Genomic DNA, 16,027 nt, shown 5'->3' with positions numbered 1-16,027 from the left:
GTTGGACTGTGGGGCAAATTTGGCCGGGGTATAGTAAAGTCTGATGACAATGAAAAAATGATTCTTCTTTAGGCAAGCTGGTTTGATACATTTATAAAGTAGTTTCAGAGAGGGCTCATACAGGTCTACTATATTAGACTCAAAGGGGGATTGATTCCAAACTGAAAATTGCAATGGGAGTTCCAGATCTCCTGCATCCAGAAACTTCTTATACCAAATAGAAATCTCTTTCTTTTTTGTATGTGCTGATTGAAGAAAATGTTCCATTTCCCAATCTCCTCTTATTTCCCCCCTTTCTGCACCGAACCAGGATACAAGTTATAAATACTTAAACCTGGAGGGATATATTCCAATCTTAGCCCTTAATAGCTCCCAAGGATGAAGTGCTTCTGCATCTAACAAATCGGACCAGATGGTAATACCCGCTCTCTTGATTGGTATATCCAAACTATCCTTAAGGGAGGGCGGTGTCCCAGGGAAATTCCATATAGGTGCAAACTCTGAGAAATACCAGATTCCCCATCTACATCTTACTTTATACCAAGTTTCCAAAGCTGCCTTAAGGACCTTCAGGCGTACTCGTTTAAAGAACCTCGGGGGTCCCAAACGTATATAGAAAGCTTTCTCCGCTGCCTCCAACCTCAATCATAGCAATTTCACCCACCAGCCTTCCCCACAATGTGTCCTCCGGTTTTTAAAGTAGCATCCGGACGCCTTTGAATTGAAATGCATCCGAATACCAACTGATATCTGGGAGAGCCAACTCCCCTTTGATAAGCCTATGCCTCAGTTTCTTCCAAGACCGCCTTGCTCCCTTGTTTCCCCAAATAAAGCTCCTGATCTTACTTTGAATCTTGTAAATACTCTTACTCAGGAAAACCAAGGGAACAGCGTTAAACAGGTAGGTCAGCTTGGGAGGACAACCATCTTCACCAGATTAACCCTCTCATAGATTGTCAGGGTAAGATTCCTCCATCTAGCAAAGAAGTGACCTATTTCCTTAGTGATTTTGTTCAGGTTGATCTGGGGGATTTTATCCAGTTCTTTAACAATGGAGATGGCCAAATAATTTAGCTCTTTACTAGTAGTGACCTCCAATTGGTCGATGTTCCAACACATCACCTCTGTTTTAGAAGTATTGGCTAAATAGCCCGGGAAAGAGCCAAATTCTTCCAAAAGGGCTTCAAACCGTGGTATAGCCAACCCCGGAATACTACTGTATAACATTAAATCATCAGCGCACAGGGCTAACGTGATAAAGTTGGGATTTAAAAGGGGAGATTGAGTCGTCCAATCTAATTGCTTGCGCTAATGGCTCTATATAGTGTTAAAAAACAGAGGGGAAATAGGACAGCCCTCTCTTATTCCCCTCTGAATGTTGAAACTGAAAATCAACAGGATCCTTGCCGATGCTCCCTGATAACACTTTCTCAGGGTTTAAATAAAATGGGACTAAAGCTCATCCTAAGACTTCCCAAAGGTACACCCAACAGCCCCTGTCGAATGCCTTGGCCCCATCCAAGGCCATTATGGCCAAAGGATCTGATCTCGCCATGGCCAAGTCGATGTTACCGATCAACACCTGTGTCTGCTGCTGAATGTACCTCCCTGTTACAAAGCACTTCTGATTGATGTTGACCAAGCTGGCGATCAGTTCAGCCAATCTCCCCACCAGAATACCCATAAAGATTTTTAATCAGCATTCATTAGGGAGGACGATAAGAGTCAGCATTCAGGGGTCCTTTCCCGGTTTCAGGATCAAAACAATGGTTGCTTCTTTCCAGGACTTGGAGACCTGGCCCGTCAGGTTATACACCAAAATAAACATAGTAGCCAATGCCGGGGCCAATTCATCTGATAAAAATGTATAAACTTCATTTGGAAGTGCATCCATTCCCACTGCCTTATATTTTTACATTTCTTTATTTGATCTTTAATCTCTTTTAAAGTGATAGGGGCATCGAGAATGTCACGACCGCCGTCTGTTAGAGTTGGCAGAGATTTCCCTCTCAGCCAAGTTTGTATACGGTCGGGGCGTGGCCGAGCCAAGCAGGAAGATGGCCGCCTAATCTGTCGGCTCTGCCTGCCGAGTGCAATATCCGTTTAATATCTGTTAAAAATAGGCTTGCACTGGGATTTGAAGGCCAGAATCCTTGACCGGAGGTGCAACAGAGCAAAACGATACCTCTTGCGTCTGGAAGAGAGGTGTGGAAAAGCGGCGGTTAAATCGGCACCTTGGCGGCCTGGTCCGAGCGGAGAGTGGGCGACGAGGAATCTCATCGGCAGTGAAAGCCCTCCGATCATTTTTTTCAACAAATGATCCAGCACACAAATCAATGTATTAGGAATCTGTACAATAATAGTCATTGAACACAGGTCAAAAAAGCTAAAAGAGTTCAGTAGCAGAGTCTTCAGATGTTTTTTGAAGTTTAATCTTTATTTGTTTCTTCATTCATGTAGCCAACGCGTTTCGTCCTCCACGGACTTCTTCAGGGCAAATGGGGTGAACTCTTCTTAATATTGAGCAAATAACTGTTCTTCCAACCGGAGAAAACTGCAGTGTATATTTAGATTTATTCGTTTATTAGGTAAAAAGACATTCCAATTCCATTAGGTGAGAAGATAAGGGTCAGATAGCCCAGTGTGACAGGAATTTGTAAATGTAGATCAGGCCGGCTCCATCGCGTGGCGTCTTCTCTTGAGACATCACAAGAGAAGACGCCACGCGATCGATGCAAGCCTGTGCCACTTGCATGCTGAGGTGCGTTGGAAGCCCTGTAAAATAAAGTACAGTTGGCATTTGGATAGAGAGGCCATTCTGTTACAGCTGTCTGCATTTCCTGGCACAGACATTGGGGCACATCCTCATAAGTACGGAACACATCCAGACTGCGCCCCAGGAAACGGCTAGAGACACAGCGCCCTTAGTGGCTCGGCACTCACATAGATGAGCCCAAGAGGCCGTATCCTGTGCAGCAGTTGAATATAGTGCTGTGAATGGGGTGGTAGCTAAGTGTGGTGCGCAGTTTCTGAGGTGCATTCTAGAGCCCCTAACACCCAGTACCATTGGAGGGGGGGCGGGCTGCTTGAACTCCTGGCTGGGGGATACGTGTTGAACATTGGGCATTACATAGACGTGAGTCCGGCACAACTCTCGGTGCGCCACTACACGGCCACGGCCTGCAGCAGTCGACCCACCAAACTAAGGGGCATATTAGCAAGAACCTCATTAAAATTATGGCTGTTTTAGCGGCAGGGAACTGCCGCTAAAACAGCGATAATGAACTTGCTAATATGCGTTATAGAATTCCAATAGAAACCCAGGTTAGATGTGCAGGATATCTAGCCTGGGCTTCTATTGGAATTCTATAACGCATAATAGCAAGTCCTTTATCGCCATTTTAGCGGCAGTTTCCTGCCGCTAAAACAGCGATAATGTTAACGAGGATCTTGCTAATATGCCCTAAGCGCCTGGAACGAGCAGCTAGGGACTAATGACAAGGCTGTGTGTGACATACTCTGGGGGGGGCCGCATCCTGCAAACGCTATGGCTATTAGACAACGGGGAACCATGGGTAAGCCGGATAACAAGCAACCAAAACTGAACTTTAACAAACGTAGCACAGATGATTGTTCCAGAGACGCAGCTGGAGTCACAACAAGATGATGACATTAAAACAATGTTAAAAGATGTAAAAGTGAGCCTGAAAACATTGACTCAAAGCTTGACTCGCTGGTGGCGCAAATGGACCAAGTCTCGCGTAAAGTGGAAAAACACAAGAAAAGATTGGACACATTGGAGACGCGAGTTTCGGACCAAGATGACAATCAAACTGAAACACGTGAACAAATGTTGCGCATGGACAAAGTTCTGGAAGTGATCAAAATGCAAAATGAGGATTTGGAAGCGAGACACAACAACATATGCCTAACGGGCATACCTGAATCGTCCAATATACCAAATATGGAAAAATATGTGGAGGGACTCCTGCAAGAACTCTTCGGAGCAGAATTATCACCTATGTTCCTCGTACATCGCTTCCACCGCACTTGTGGCCCACGGCCGCCACCAGGCGCCGCTCCCAGAGCCATCCTGGCCAGACTACTAAATTACAGGGACAGCGATTCAGTTTGTGTCTAGCGAGAGAAAAGGGTACGCTCCAACATCAAAATAACACAACAGCTTTTTATCCAGACTTCACGCAGGCGGTCCAGGCAGCTCGCAGAGAATTCATTCCTGCAAAGAAGATATTCCAGCAAACTGGCACGAAATATGCAATGTTATACCCAGCGAAGCTTCAAGTGCAAACAAATGGTAAACCTATGGTCTTCACTGTGGTAGGAGAGGCCCTAAAATTTGCTAAACAACATGCAAAAAGGATGAAAAATGCCACGCGTGAGCCAGAGACTTCCTCGCAGGGCCAGCTAAGTGATATTGAGTAGAGTGAATAACGCTTAACTGTATTGCTGTATAACCGATTTGTCTAGTTAATGCTGGTTAGTACACCGTATGTATGCTGTGCCTGAATGATCCCACTGTGGCCTTAATATATTATCGCTCACCTACCCTGTTGTTCTAGCAACAGGGCAGTTCACCGGCAACCCCTCACCCCCGTTGGGATGATTCCCCTAAGCTCCCGGTTGGGTTGCTTTTTGGTTAAAGAGTGTTCTTTGGCTTGGGATAGAGGTGGTGTGGAAAGGGTGCGTTATTCGATTTTCTCTTCAGTATGGTGCATAATTTCTTCATGTTAAATAAATGCGTAGTACATGTTATACTGTGTTTTACAGACTGGAGCAAGTCCAACCTATATTGCAAGAACCATGCACAGTGTAGATCTGTGGCAGCTGAACACACAAACGATAAACTGGTCCCTCTGCGAACTGGCACTATAGGTGGGGCTGACACCAAATGACTGCATTAAAATGCATTACCTGGAACATACGTGGTCTAAATGACCATCGGAAACCTAGACTTGCACATTCCTATCTCACAAGACACGAAATAGGAATATGTATGCTTCAGGAGACGCACCTCACGGATGCAACATGTTATAAGCTACATTCCAATCGCTGGAGTGAGATCCATACATCCTGTTATTCCAGCTACTCGAGAGGAGTGGCCACGCTAATTAAAAAGGGGGTTCCATGGCGGTCCCAGACTGTGAATAGAGACCCGGAGGGCAGATACCTTATCCTTAAGGGGACACTGTTTGGTAGACTCATGATTTTGGCAAACGTATACAGTCCAAATGTAGATAACCCCATATTCTTTCAAGAAGTGTGGTACAAAATCCAGTCATTGGGAGAGGCAGGGATATTGTGGGGCGGGGACTTTAACACAGTACTATCACAAACGGTGGACAGAGCGGGAGCTGCCCGCTTACACCATCCATAAGCAGCGGAAATGTTGCAGGGACTGATGGCATATGGGGGTCTGGTGGATTACTGGCGTATATTTCATCCACAGGGAAGGGAAGGCACATGCATGACACAACACCGCTTGGCATGGTCTAGAATAGATTTATGATTGACAACGCCTGCAGTCCACTCATGGACCAGCGCTGTGACTCATCAGGCCCGCACGCTATCAGATCACACCCCAGTACTGATTACGCTCACAGTACCTAGGCCATACATACAGCCATTCACCTGGTGCCTGCCTCCGAATGCGCATTTGCACACAGTATTTAGAGAAGAGATAAGGAATAAAATCACTGAATATTTTGAAATCAATACAGGCACAGTTGATAACACTGGCATTTTATGGGATGCATGTAAGGGAATGATCAGAGGACAATGTATAGCTGGTCAGGCGGGTATTCTGAAAGACATACGCAATAGGTTCACAACTCTAGAAGGAAAACTAAGTTCATTAGAGAAACAATACTGTGCACAAGCAACGACTACACTACTCAAGAATATACGCACGTTTCTCACAGAACACCAGGAGGAAGCCCTCCCTGAGCTGGATTTTTTAAAGAAATATGCAACGGCTCGGAAATACTGGGAGGGTGACAGTGCAGGGAAAACCCTTGCTATCCTACTATGCCTGCCGAGAGGCACTCATTTTATCACAGCACTCAAAACCGCTGAAGATGTCACTGTGTATAGCCCACCAGAAATACTTAGAACAATGCGAAACTTTTATGCCCACCTTTACACCACATGGTCTACTCCAACTGACACAATACTTGAGGAAAACTTTAACTGTATACAACTACTGTGGTTTAGTGAGGGATGCAGAGAATATATGGATATCCCTTTCACAGTGGAAGACGTGCACATGGCGATAGGCAGCCTTTCTGCAGATAAGGCTTCAGAAGCAGACAGGCTAACCGCCACATTTTATAAAGAATATTCTGACTTACTGGCCCTGCAACTATTAAAAGTATACCAAGAGGCTCACCAGACTGGAGTACTCCCCAAATCCATGAGGGAGGCCATAATTATGACCCTATTAAAACCAGATAAGGATTCTCTCCAATGCGACTCATATCGTCCGCTCTCTCTCATAAACTTAGATGCAAAAATATTTGCTAAGCTCTTGGCCACCAGACTGCAACCATTATTGCCAATGATTGTGAGGCCAGATCTACTTCGCACAATCTTGGGACCCTATTTGGCCTTTTGCATTACTTCGCGCCCCATGTTTCGGCTGTAGCTGCTCTACTGGATGCCATAAAGGCAATTGATTCCCTGGAGTGGGGGCTTCTGTTTCCTTTACTCCATAAATTGGGTCTAAGCCACTATTCATATAACAAATTAAATTACTATATACTATGCCAAAAGCTTGAATACGTGTTAATGGACAAATTTAAGATCCCATACATATCACAAGACGTACACAACATGGTTGCCCCCTGTCACCACTCTTATTCGCCATTGCCACAGAACCCTTGGCGGCTTGGTTGCGCCAACATCATGCGAACCGGGGTATCAGATTTACCTCCTGCGGCCTAACAGAATCCATGTACGCGGATGACATTACTCTCTACATGCTTGACCCTAAAGAAAACGTTGTCCACGTGACACGCAAATTAGAAAGGTTTGGAGGGCTCTCAGGTCTCTCCATCAACTGGAAAAAATCAATTATACTTCCACTTACTTGGGCGAAAGATCCAGTCCGTAATCTGGGGATATGGATTAGTGGAAACATACAAGGAATTTGGCAGACCAACTTTGGGAAAGCAATAGATTGGGTGGAGGAAAGAGTAAAACGCTGGCAAAATCTCCCAATTTCGCTGGTTGGTCGAGTAACTATAGCGAAAATGATTTTCTTACCCAAATTACTATACCTTTTTGTAAACATTCCACTCCCTTTAACGTAGCAATTTTTCAAACGTGTACGATCGTTGATGATAGACCTCGTCTGGGCAGGCAGACAACCCACTACCCAGAATAGCATGGGAGATCTTGACTCTGCTGCAATCGCAGAGAGGAATGACGGCTCCTGACTTCCAGTTGTATGCTTACAGCGCCCAGGCACAGTTTTTGCATTTTTGGGTACATTCCACACCATTCCAACCACATGTTGCCATAGAAATTTACAAAGTTGCCCCAGCCCCTTTAGCTACTGCATTATATCAGGCATACCGCTGGCCCGAGATGTAATAGATACAGTAAAGACATTACGATGGGCATGGGATAGTATCAGAAAGAGATCGCATGCCAACATGTTATATGCTCCCTCGATGCCTGTTTTAAACAACCCATTGCTCTCCTCACAGATGCAAAAGCGCGCGAGTAGGGCCACTCTGCATGGTATCATGAAGGCAAGTGACCTGTTTCAGGCATAGACCTTCATTACAATAGACAAGATGTGCGACCCTCTTCCCCCGACGGCACTAGATATGTTGCTCTACTATCAACTACGGACCTCTTGCAAAGATAAATTTCCCACATATCCCGCCTCCACAAACGGTACGCGCACTTGAAAACATAATACTGAATGACTCTGGTAAGAAACTAATATCGTCGATTTATCGCACAACTCAGATTTCAGCTCTAGTAGTGAACCCGGTGGCCCGAAAAGCGTGGGACGTAGACCTAGGGGAGGTCCTCACAGACGAACAGTGGGATCAGAGCTGTAAATTACAAGGAAAACTGTCCCCAAATTACCGTCTAAGACCTCTACAAATCTTTAAAATGGGACTTCGCCCAGATGATAGTTGCTGGAGATGTGGGACACTGCAGGCAACTTTTCTGCACATGGCTTGGCAATGTGGATCCATAGCGAACTATTGGACATTAATACTACATCACATAAAAAATTGTTGGGAGGTCCCTTGTACACCCCAGGCCACCTTATTGGGCATCATACCTACCATACCACCAAAGGTGCAAAAACTGCTGGAAAAGCTACTACCTATGGCAAAAAGGCAGGTGTCCATACACTGGGGTGCAGTGAATCCCCCTACAGCCAAAGAGTGGGTGGGGAGTGTGACGTTTTGCAGAACACAATTGGGGAACTATTGGGAGATCAGCCGCCATGTTCCAGACCGATGGACATTTGGGAGCCCTTCGTGACATGGCTGGGGACGGTGGCGGCAGATGATCCAAATTCAATGTTGTAACTCTCATGTGAAATATGTCCTACTTTAGATGTGCCCGATGGTGGGGTGTGCTCTGTACTGTGGGCTGTATGGAGAAGGTTGTGTGGTTTTGTTTAGCAGATATACCCTAAAAATGTTTGATGAGGTCGACGTCTGGACTTGCAACTCTAAGCTGGATTTTACATTATATACAAACTGCCTTTGTAGATACTTATGTGCTATGACTTGCGCTCACTGGTTCAGAAAGCTGCACTGTATTGATTGTGTTTTTTTCCTTTTATTTTTTCATTTTATTTCAATCCTTTGTATGTTGTTGTCATAACAAAATGCCAGTTTGTATACGGTCAAGGAAAGGAACCAAATCCTCTTTATAGAGATTCGAAAAGAGGGAGAGTAGGCAGGCTTGCATGTCCTCTAAACTACTTGACTTTTCTCCGTTGTTATTTATGATCAATTCATTAATAATATTTTTTGAACTGCCTACTCTAGCTGTCCAGGCCAATATGGCGACAGCCTTCTCCTCATACTCGAAGTTTTGCATGTTTTTAGTAATACATTGAGCCCTGCACCTCTGATCCAGTCTACCCCTATACTCCTGCCTAGATCCTTTCAGGTCCCCCTGGACTTTTGCCAACCTTCCTGGACTCCCATGACTGAGTCGATTCCTCTCGGCCTCTTACTGCAAAATTCTCCCCTCAATAGTATGTAGCTCCCGGGCCTCAGCCCTATTCTTGGAACATATGAGACCATGTAGCCTGCCCCTCAAGTTGGCCTCAAACTCCGTAGTCGTCAAACCAATATTCATTAGGAAATAATCTAGGGAAGATGATTTAATTGCCCGGATATTCTCGGGGTCCAACAGCATAGTTCTATTGAGAGTCCATCTAGATTGTAGCATATATCTCTTCCTAAGATATGAGAATGTCACCGGGGCATGATCGGATAGGTGACTTAGTAGTACAGAAATCCCCGTTAGAACGTCCAGGGTATACCGGTCAGTTAGAATGCAGTCAATCCTGGAAGAGTGACGATATTTTTTACTATAAAACGTAAACCCCTGAGAGTTTCCCCTCTTTGCCCTCCAGATCCTGGAGCAAGCTCTTTATAGCTTGACGCACTCGAGGGGCCTCTATGTAGTGGCTCTTATTAGACCTGTCTTTTAATGGGTCTAGGAGGACATTACAATCTCCTCCGATAATCAGGGGGGAGGTTACCTCAGTTAATTAAGAATGTAACTTACAAATGTAAGACGGATCATCGATATTTGGACCGTAAAAAGAGGCACATGCTAGCTCTAATCCTTCAAAGTGCAACAGTGCCACTAACCACCTCCCTGTCTGGTCAGTCTGTACAGATTTAATAGACCAAGAAGCCCCCCGTTTAATCAAAATTGCTACATCTCTACTGTTGATTATTTGTTGCGAGGAACAAATCATATTTTACCCAAGAGATTATAGAAAATACTGAGCGACACCCTACAAAACTTAAATGCGTCTCCTGTATGAGACAGATCTGGGCAGAGGAGAGTTCTAAATATTTCAGTATCAGTCTTTGTCTACGGGGGCATCTTAACCTGTTTACGTTCCAGGAGATAAAGTTGACCTCTCTATCCCTTATTAGTGTTCCTGCCATCAACCTGCAAACCCTCAATGCCAACCAGAAGGACATTACTTAATATTGAGATGAGGTATTTTTTTTTATTTTCACCCACTGCTCCCCACCCAGTGCATCCTGGTCCTCTCCCACTTCCCCCCCCCCTCCCCCCCCAACCCTGTGACCCCCTTCCCCATGAGGAACCCTCTCTTCCAATAGGGCAAGCCCATTCGGTCACCGCTACCTCTGGCACTTTATCCCTAAAGGTGAGAGAGAATCCAAAAGTATTTTATGATTGACCGTGTTGAACGCTGCAGATAGGTCCAATAGGACGAATGCCGCACTGCCTCCAGCATCGACCATTTGTCTCACTTGCTCTGAGACTGTGACGAAGGCCAATTTGTCGCTGTGTTGGCCTCTGAAGCTGAACTGCATGAGTCGAGTAGTTCATTAGTTTCAAGGAAAGCTACAATGTGTGTCTACATACGCAATCTCCTTTCAGTCTTTTGCTTGATGTATTTAACAACATGGCACATGTGGCCATCTTTCAGTCTCCCATTCCTACCCTCCTGCATCCACGCCTTGTAGATTACTTAGGCTAGTGTGCCACTTTGGAATTGTGTTTTACCTAACCTAAAAAAATCAGATTTTTAAACAATGTATTGTACTGAAATTTGAAGATCGTATTTTAAATATATATTCTTTTTTATCTGCGCCTTTTCTACAGGGAATGTGGGGCTGGAACATTTGTAAATTTTGCAACACTGGAAAGAGATGGGAAGCTTCCATATACTTGGTGAGTGTCCTTTAAAGTCAGCAATAACTTGTCACCGGAGTTTTTCTTAAAAATAATTAGGTTCTGATTCAATCTGGTAATGCCTTAAATATATTACTTAAAGTTCATTGCTCTGTGGGGTAAATCTCTTCTAAGTAAAAAAAAGAGGCTGAGTATATGTTTTCAAACATGACACCCCCGGAATCTTCTACAGTAAAATGAAACACCACGTTTAAAATAAAGTGGCATTTCCAATGACTGATCACAGTGAGATATGGTCTGTACCTATAACACAAATCGCAAATGCGCCTAATATTGCTTCTCGACATCTAAATGTAAATGTAAATGTATTGGCATTTATATAGCGCACTACTTACCCGTAGGGTCCCAAGGCGCTTCGACCGCTGCGAAACCCTTCCTGGCTTCCCTGAGAGATGGTCCCTTAATGGGTATCTCCAGGGTGAGACCAGGCATCCCCGGCGGTCTGGTGGGGCCGTTAGTGAAGATGAGGCAAGCTAATGCCCAGAGTTGCCGAGTGTGATCGCTGATCAGAGTGTTATTATAAATTCCCGTCGTGGCCATGATAATGGCCATGATAATCCCACCCAAACCCATGTCTAATTTTCAGTGTAGGTAAGCCAGATGATCTGTGGATTTACCTCAAATTCACATGCATGGCTGATTACCCTGGTTCGAATTTGCAAGTCTCAGCTTCTTCTGGGAATGAACACAGATTGTATCTAATCTATTTACACGTAATGTGTAGCATTAAATGTCAGTACATGCAATCTGGTAACAGAGGAATATTGTTTGTTTGACACTATTACATTTCTTCCTAATGCACCACAATGCCTCCATTGGCAGAATCTGGGCACTTGTATGTAAAGTATTGTGGGATGAAACAAAGTAGATAGAAAACATGATTTTTGAGGAGGCATTTTTAAAATGCCAAGTCTGCAATATGTTCTACTTGCTGGGATACTGTGTTTGGAGTGAGCATGTAAAGTAATAGGTTTTTACAAAATCTGGGGGTTTCATCAGGACTAACATTCCTTTCTAAATTGCCCATGGGGGACTTCCTTTCTGCAAGGGTTCTGGAACAGCATTCACAAGTAGCCTACAGTAGGATTCTGCTCTTGAAAAAAAATATAGCAAAATAGTCATGAATCATGGGCAAATTGTTTTCCACATTATAAGAACTGTGCAATAAATGCACAAAAAGATTAAATCAGCTCCTTGAGTTACTACTGACATTTCACTTCTCTGACATCACAATCCACAGTGTCACCAATGAAATACGTGGTGTTATCTTCGTTCTGGTGCGTTCTGGTGCAGTGTACACTAATTTCCATTGTGAAGTGAGTGGGCCTGCCTGCAAGATGACAGAAAAGGCATTATATCATGTTTACCTGCATCCATAATCCTCCCATCCAGTGCCAATAGGGTTATCCCCGGTTACAATGTCTGCAGTGTGCAATCCGTTTAAATGTTGAGCCTGCCTGCAACTGACATGGAGGCCTGAGAAAGTGGATGGGAAAAGTGACACTAACCAGGACCAGAGCCACTGAGATTCAACTTTGGGGGCATCTGATGCTGTTGTGGAGCCGGTGCCAGGGACCATGGTGACCAGTGGGCCTGATGGTGGCATGGTCGCCTAGAGTGCATGGGGTTGAAGGACATTTTGAATTGAGGAGGGCCGTTTACCCCCTTTAATAGGCCTAGAGTGAGCCCCAGACAATGGAGAGCAAAGGTAACAATGGCAATACTAATTGGCCTACTGAGCAGTACTATAGATAGCCCACATCAACTCCTACAACATACGCCTAGCTAGAAAAAGCCACTGCAGACAAACAGTTGATGCTTAATTGGGGGACCGATGACATTTGATGAACAGCATACCCGTCCTTATAAGAAAACAATGATTTCCCATTAGATTGCCTGTACACAACCTAGACAAATTCCTGTCCTAACACTAACTGCCGGGAAAGGTGGCGATTGCTGAATATCTTTGTAAACCCCTTCCGACTAAAATACTAACATTGGAGTGGGTTAGGTAACCCATGTGTATCCACAAATGGAGATTGCAGGTGACAGCATTGCAAGATACCGTCATCTGAAACACACTGAGGGACTCAATCATTTAATAGAAGAAGAGAACAATGAGATGTAGTGGGAAGCTTTGAAGGTGATGCTTGGAGGTTTGCATATCAGAACATCGATAGGTATTCATTCACAATTGGTAGGGAAGTGAGAGAGATTGAGCGTCCTATGTTGTCCTTGGAAAGACAGGTTGTGGTTGAGTGCGACAGTGGGACTTCTCTCATACCTATGAAATTTCAGTATGAGAAGATCCCGTACAGACGGCAATGCCTGGGTTTCAGTGAATTCATGGCCATTCAACACTTTAAGAGAGGTAGGCCAGACAGAATCCTGACAAACCTAGTAATGTGCGAAGTACAGCAAGTATCTATAACTGCCTTATGAGATGACGATGGGGAAGTGCATCACATACTGACTGCCAAACATGATATGTTTGCTACATATTGCACAACAATTTACATTGTTCAAATTCTTTGCTGGTCAGGCTCTCTAAGGATCAGAGGTCAGTACTGAAAATTTATTTTATAACATAGGACGGTAGGAACCAATCAGTCAATTGGTAGAAACCAATTGGTTTCATGACTAGAGGTACATTTCCTGTTTCTATGTTGTCTTTATCATTGCTAGCCTCCAGGTTTCTGGAGGTTTATGGCTCAGTGCAAGTAGCAAATAGACTTCCTCCCACAACTCATATTACGCATCCAAAATCAACAGGGCTTCAAATTCCCCTCAGGAAATATTGTACATTGTTAAATTACTGACCAAGCCTAACCCAGACAGCTCACTCCCAGAGCCTACTGTCGCCCACTGTAATGGCCTAGCGTATTTCTTTCACAAACAAATCGCAGACATCTACTCTTCCTTCCAAGAAATTTAACTGGGAGCCAGATTCTGCTGGAAGTGGGGTAGCTAAAGGCAATTCGCGGATTTGTCTATCAACCTTTCCAGATATTACACCAGACCTTCTTTAAGTGCTTCATAGCAAGGTGAAGTCATGCTACCCCCTCGACCTTGCCCTTTCTCATATCCTGGTACAAGGATCTGAATAAATCTTCACGGTCTTGCTGGGCCTACTTAATCTGTCATTGGCAAGTGGTCTAGTTCATCCTGCATGGAAAAACACATTAGTAAAAACCTTATAAAAAACTAACTTGGACCCACTATGTTTTAGGGCCATTTCTTTAATACTTGGAGTTGGCAAGATATTGGAGAAACATTTTAACCAACACCTGTCTCTGTTCTTGGAAACCAATAGTATCCTGCATCCCACTCAGACAGGATTTTGACTACACAATATTGAAACAGTGCTTCTGGCAGTAGTTCAAGAGGTCAAGATGCGGCAGGATCTTGGAGGCTCTGCAGCCATCATACTCAGGGATCTTAGCACTTTGTTCAACACAGTAGATCACGGAATCCTTGCCCAGAGAACTACCAATGTCGGACTAACAGACAGTGCTCTAAAACATTTACGTAATTTCTCAGGGACAGGACTTTACAGGTGTTTGACAAAACATGTTATTCTGACACCTTCTCTGTGAAATGCAGAATGCCCCAAATATTAGCACTTAGTGCAACGCTCTTTAATTTCTATATGCGCCCTCTCGCTGAGATCATTCGATCATTTGGAACGTCGATCATATCTTACACAGGCAACACCCAATTAGTGTTCTCCAGCTCACCTGAGCACAGGCCAAATTCCCAACTACTTGGTCCATGACTGAAGAAAGTAGTCAGCTGGATTGCCAGTTGCTGCCTTATGCCTAATGGAGACAAAACAGAGGCCATGCTGATGGGCAACAATCTCAACATCCAGCTTCTATCAGGCTGGCCTGACTGTTTAGGAATGGCCACCTCCCCTAAAACCCCTATAAAGAACTTGGGGGTGTGGCTGAGCAGCACCTTTTCAGTGGAATCTCAAGCGAGGAAACTCGCCCAGCTGCTATGGCCTTCTGAATGCTTTGGAAAATGTTAGATCTGCTTCCCCTTCTTTCTAGAAGGCTTGTTGTACAAGCTCTGGTACTACTGTGCCTTGACTATCAAAACTCACCGTGCCTGAGTGTACCACAATATGTAAGCAAAAGTCTACAAGTTATACAAAATGCAGTGCCACGCCTCTTGAATTGAACAACGGGTGAAGTTTAAGGCTCAGTGTACTGCAGCTGTACATACCAGGGAGGACTCTGAGGTCGGCTAATGAGTGTTCCTCAAATTCGCAGGATGAGATGCAGTGGTTGTTCCTATCTTGTTCCTAAAACATGGAACTCCCTGACAAGTAGCCTATGCCTGATGGACAATAAACCTACGTTCAGGAAGTATCTGAAAACCTGGCCCTTTGGAATTTAGCCTCCCTGCCTATCATGATGCTCCGGTGAGCATTTGTTTTCAGGTAGTGTTAGTGGATGTCAGCACTAGGGCGCCTATGGATAGTCATGCACTTTACACATCCCAAGGCATAGTGATAGCACCAAAATTAGATCAGAATTGGCTGGCAGGGCCTCATGCAGGCCTTTATCCATGCTTAATGTTGTCCAAAAGCCTTTAGCAAAATGTGGACATGCAAACTTCTGTCTGAGCATGGGAAACTCACCAAATCTCTGTTGGTTTTTACACATGACGAAGGCTGTACCAGTATCTGAATGGTTCCTCTGTTGCTTCACTAAATATCAAAAATGCATTTGGCTCCTTGAGGTGTAATTATTTGTATCAGACGTTCAAATGTATAACCTTTGGGCTAGAACTTCTAAGCTGGGTAAGACTCATCTATACCTACCCAACTGTCAGATTTGACCAGAAGACATTGCCTCGAAGCAATGGCGAGTGAGAAGGGGCACTCACCAGGGATGCCAGCTATAACATTTACCATTTGCCCTAGTGGCAAAACCCATGGCTTGCCAAATGGTTCAAGTAACCCATTGAAGTGGGCTCCCAATACTCACAAGTATCTGGGTGTCGGCGTATCCAGTGACATGTATGATTTACTGGATGGCATCATGGGATACGCATTTTT

General features: G+C 44.5%; 1 protein-coding gene across 6 annotated transcripts in view; it reads left to right on the top strand.

The window, feature by feature from the left end:
- Nucleotides 1-16,027, top strand: part of PTPRO (protein tyrosine phosphatase receptor type O) — a 1,018,456-nt gene that overhangs the window by 826,951 nt on the left and 175,478 nt on the right. For all 6 annotated transcript variants that reach the window (XM_086920999.1, XM_086920983.1, XM_086921017.1 and 3 more), the window contains exon 16: nt 10,873-10,941. In XM_086920999.1, the coding sequence (XP_086777125.1) occupies nt 10,873-10,941 (69 nt within the window). The remainder of the gene's footprint in view (nt 1-10,872; nt 10,942-16,027) is intronic.

This window comes from Lissotriton vulgaris, chromosome 1_1 (genome assembly GCF_964263255.1).
Source record: "Lissotriton vulgaris chromosome 1_1, aLisVul1.2, whole genome shotgun sequence".
Classification (NCBI taxonomy): Eukaryota; Metazoa; Chordata; class Amphibia; order Caudata; family Salamandridae; genus Lissotriton; species Lissotriton vulgaris.
The sequence above is the reverse complement of the archived record's forward strand: the minus strand, read 5'-3'. Positions and strand labels throughout refer to the sequence as shown.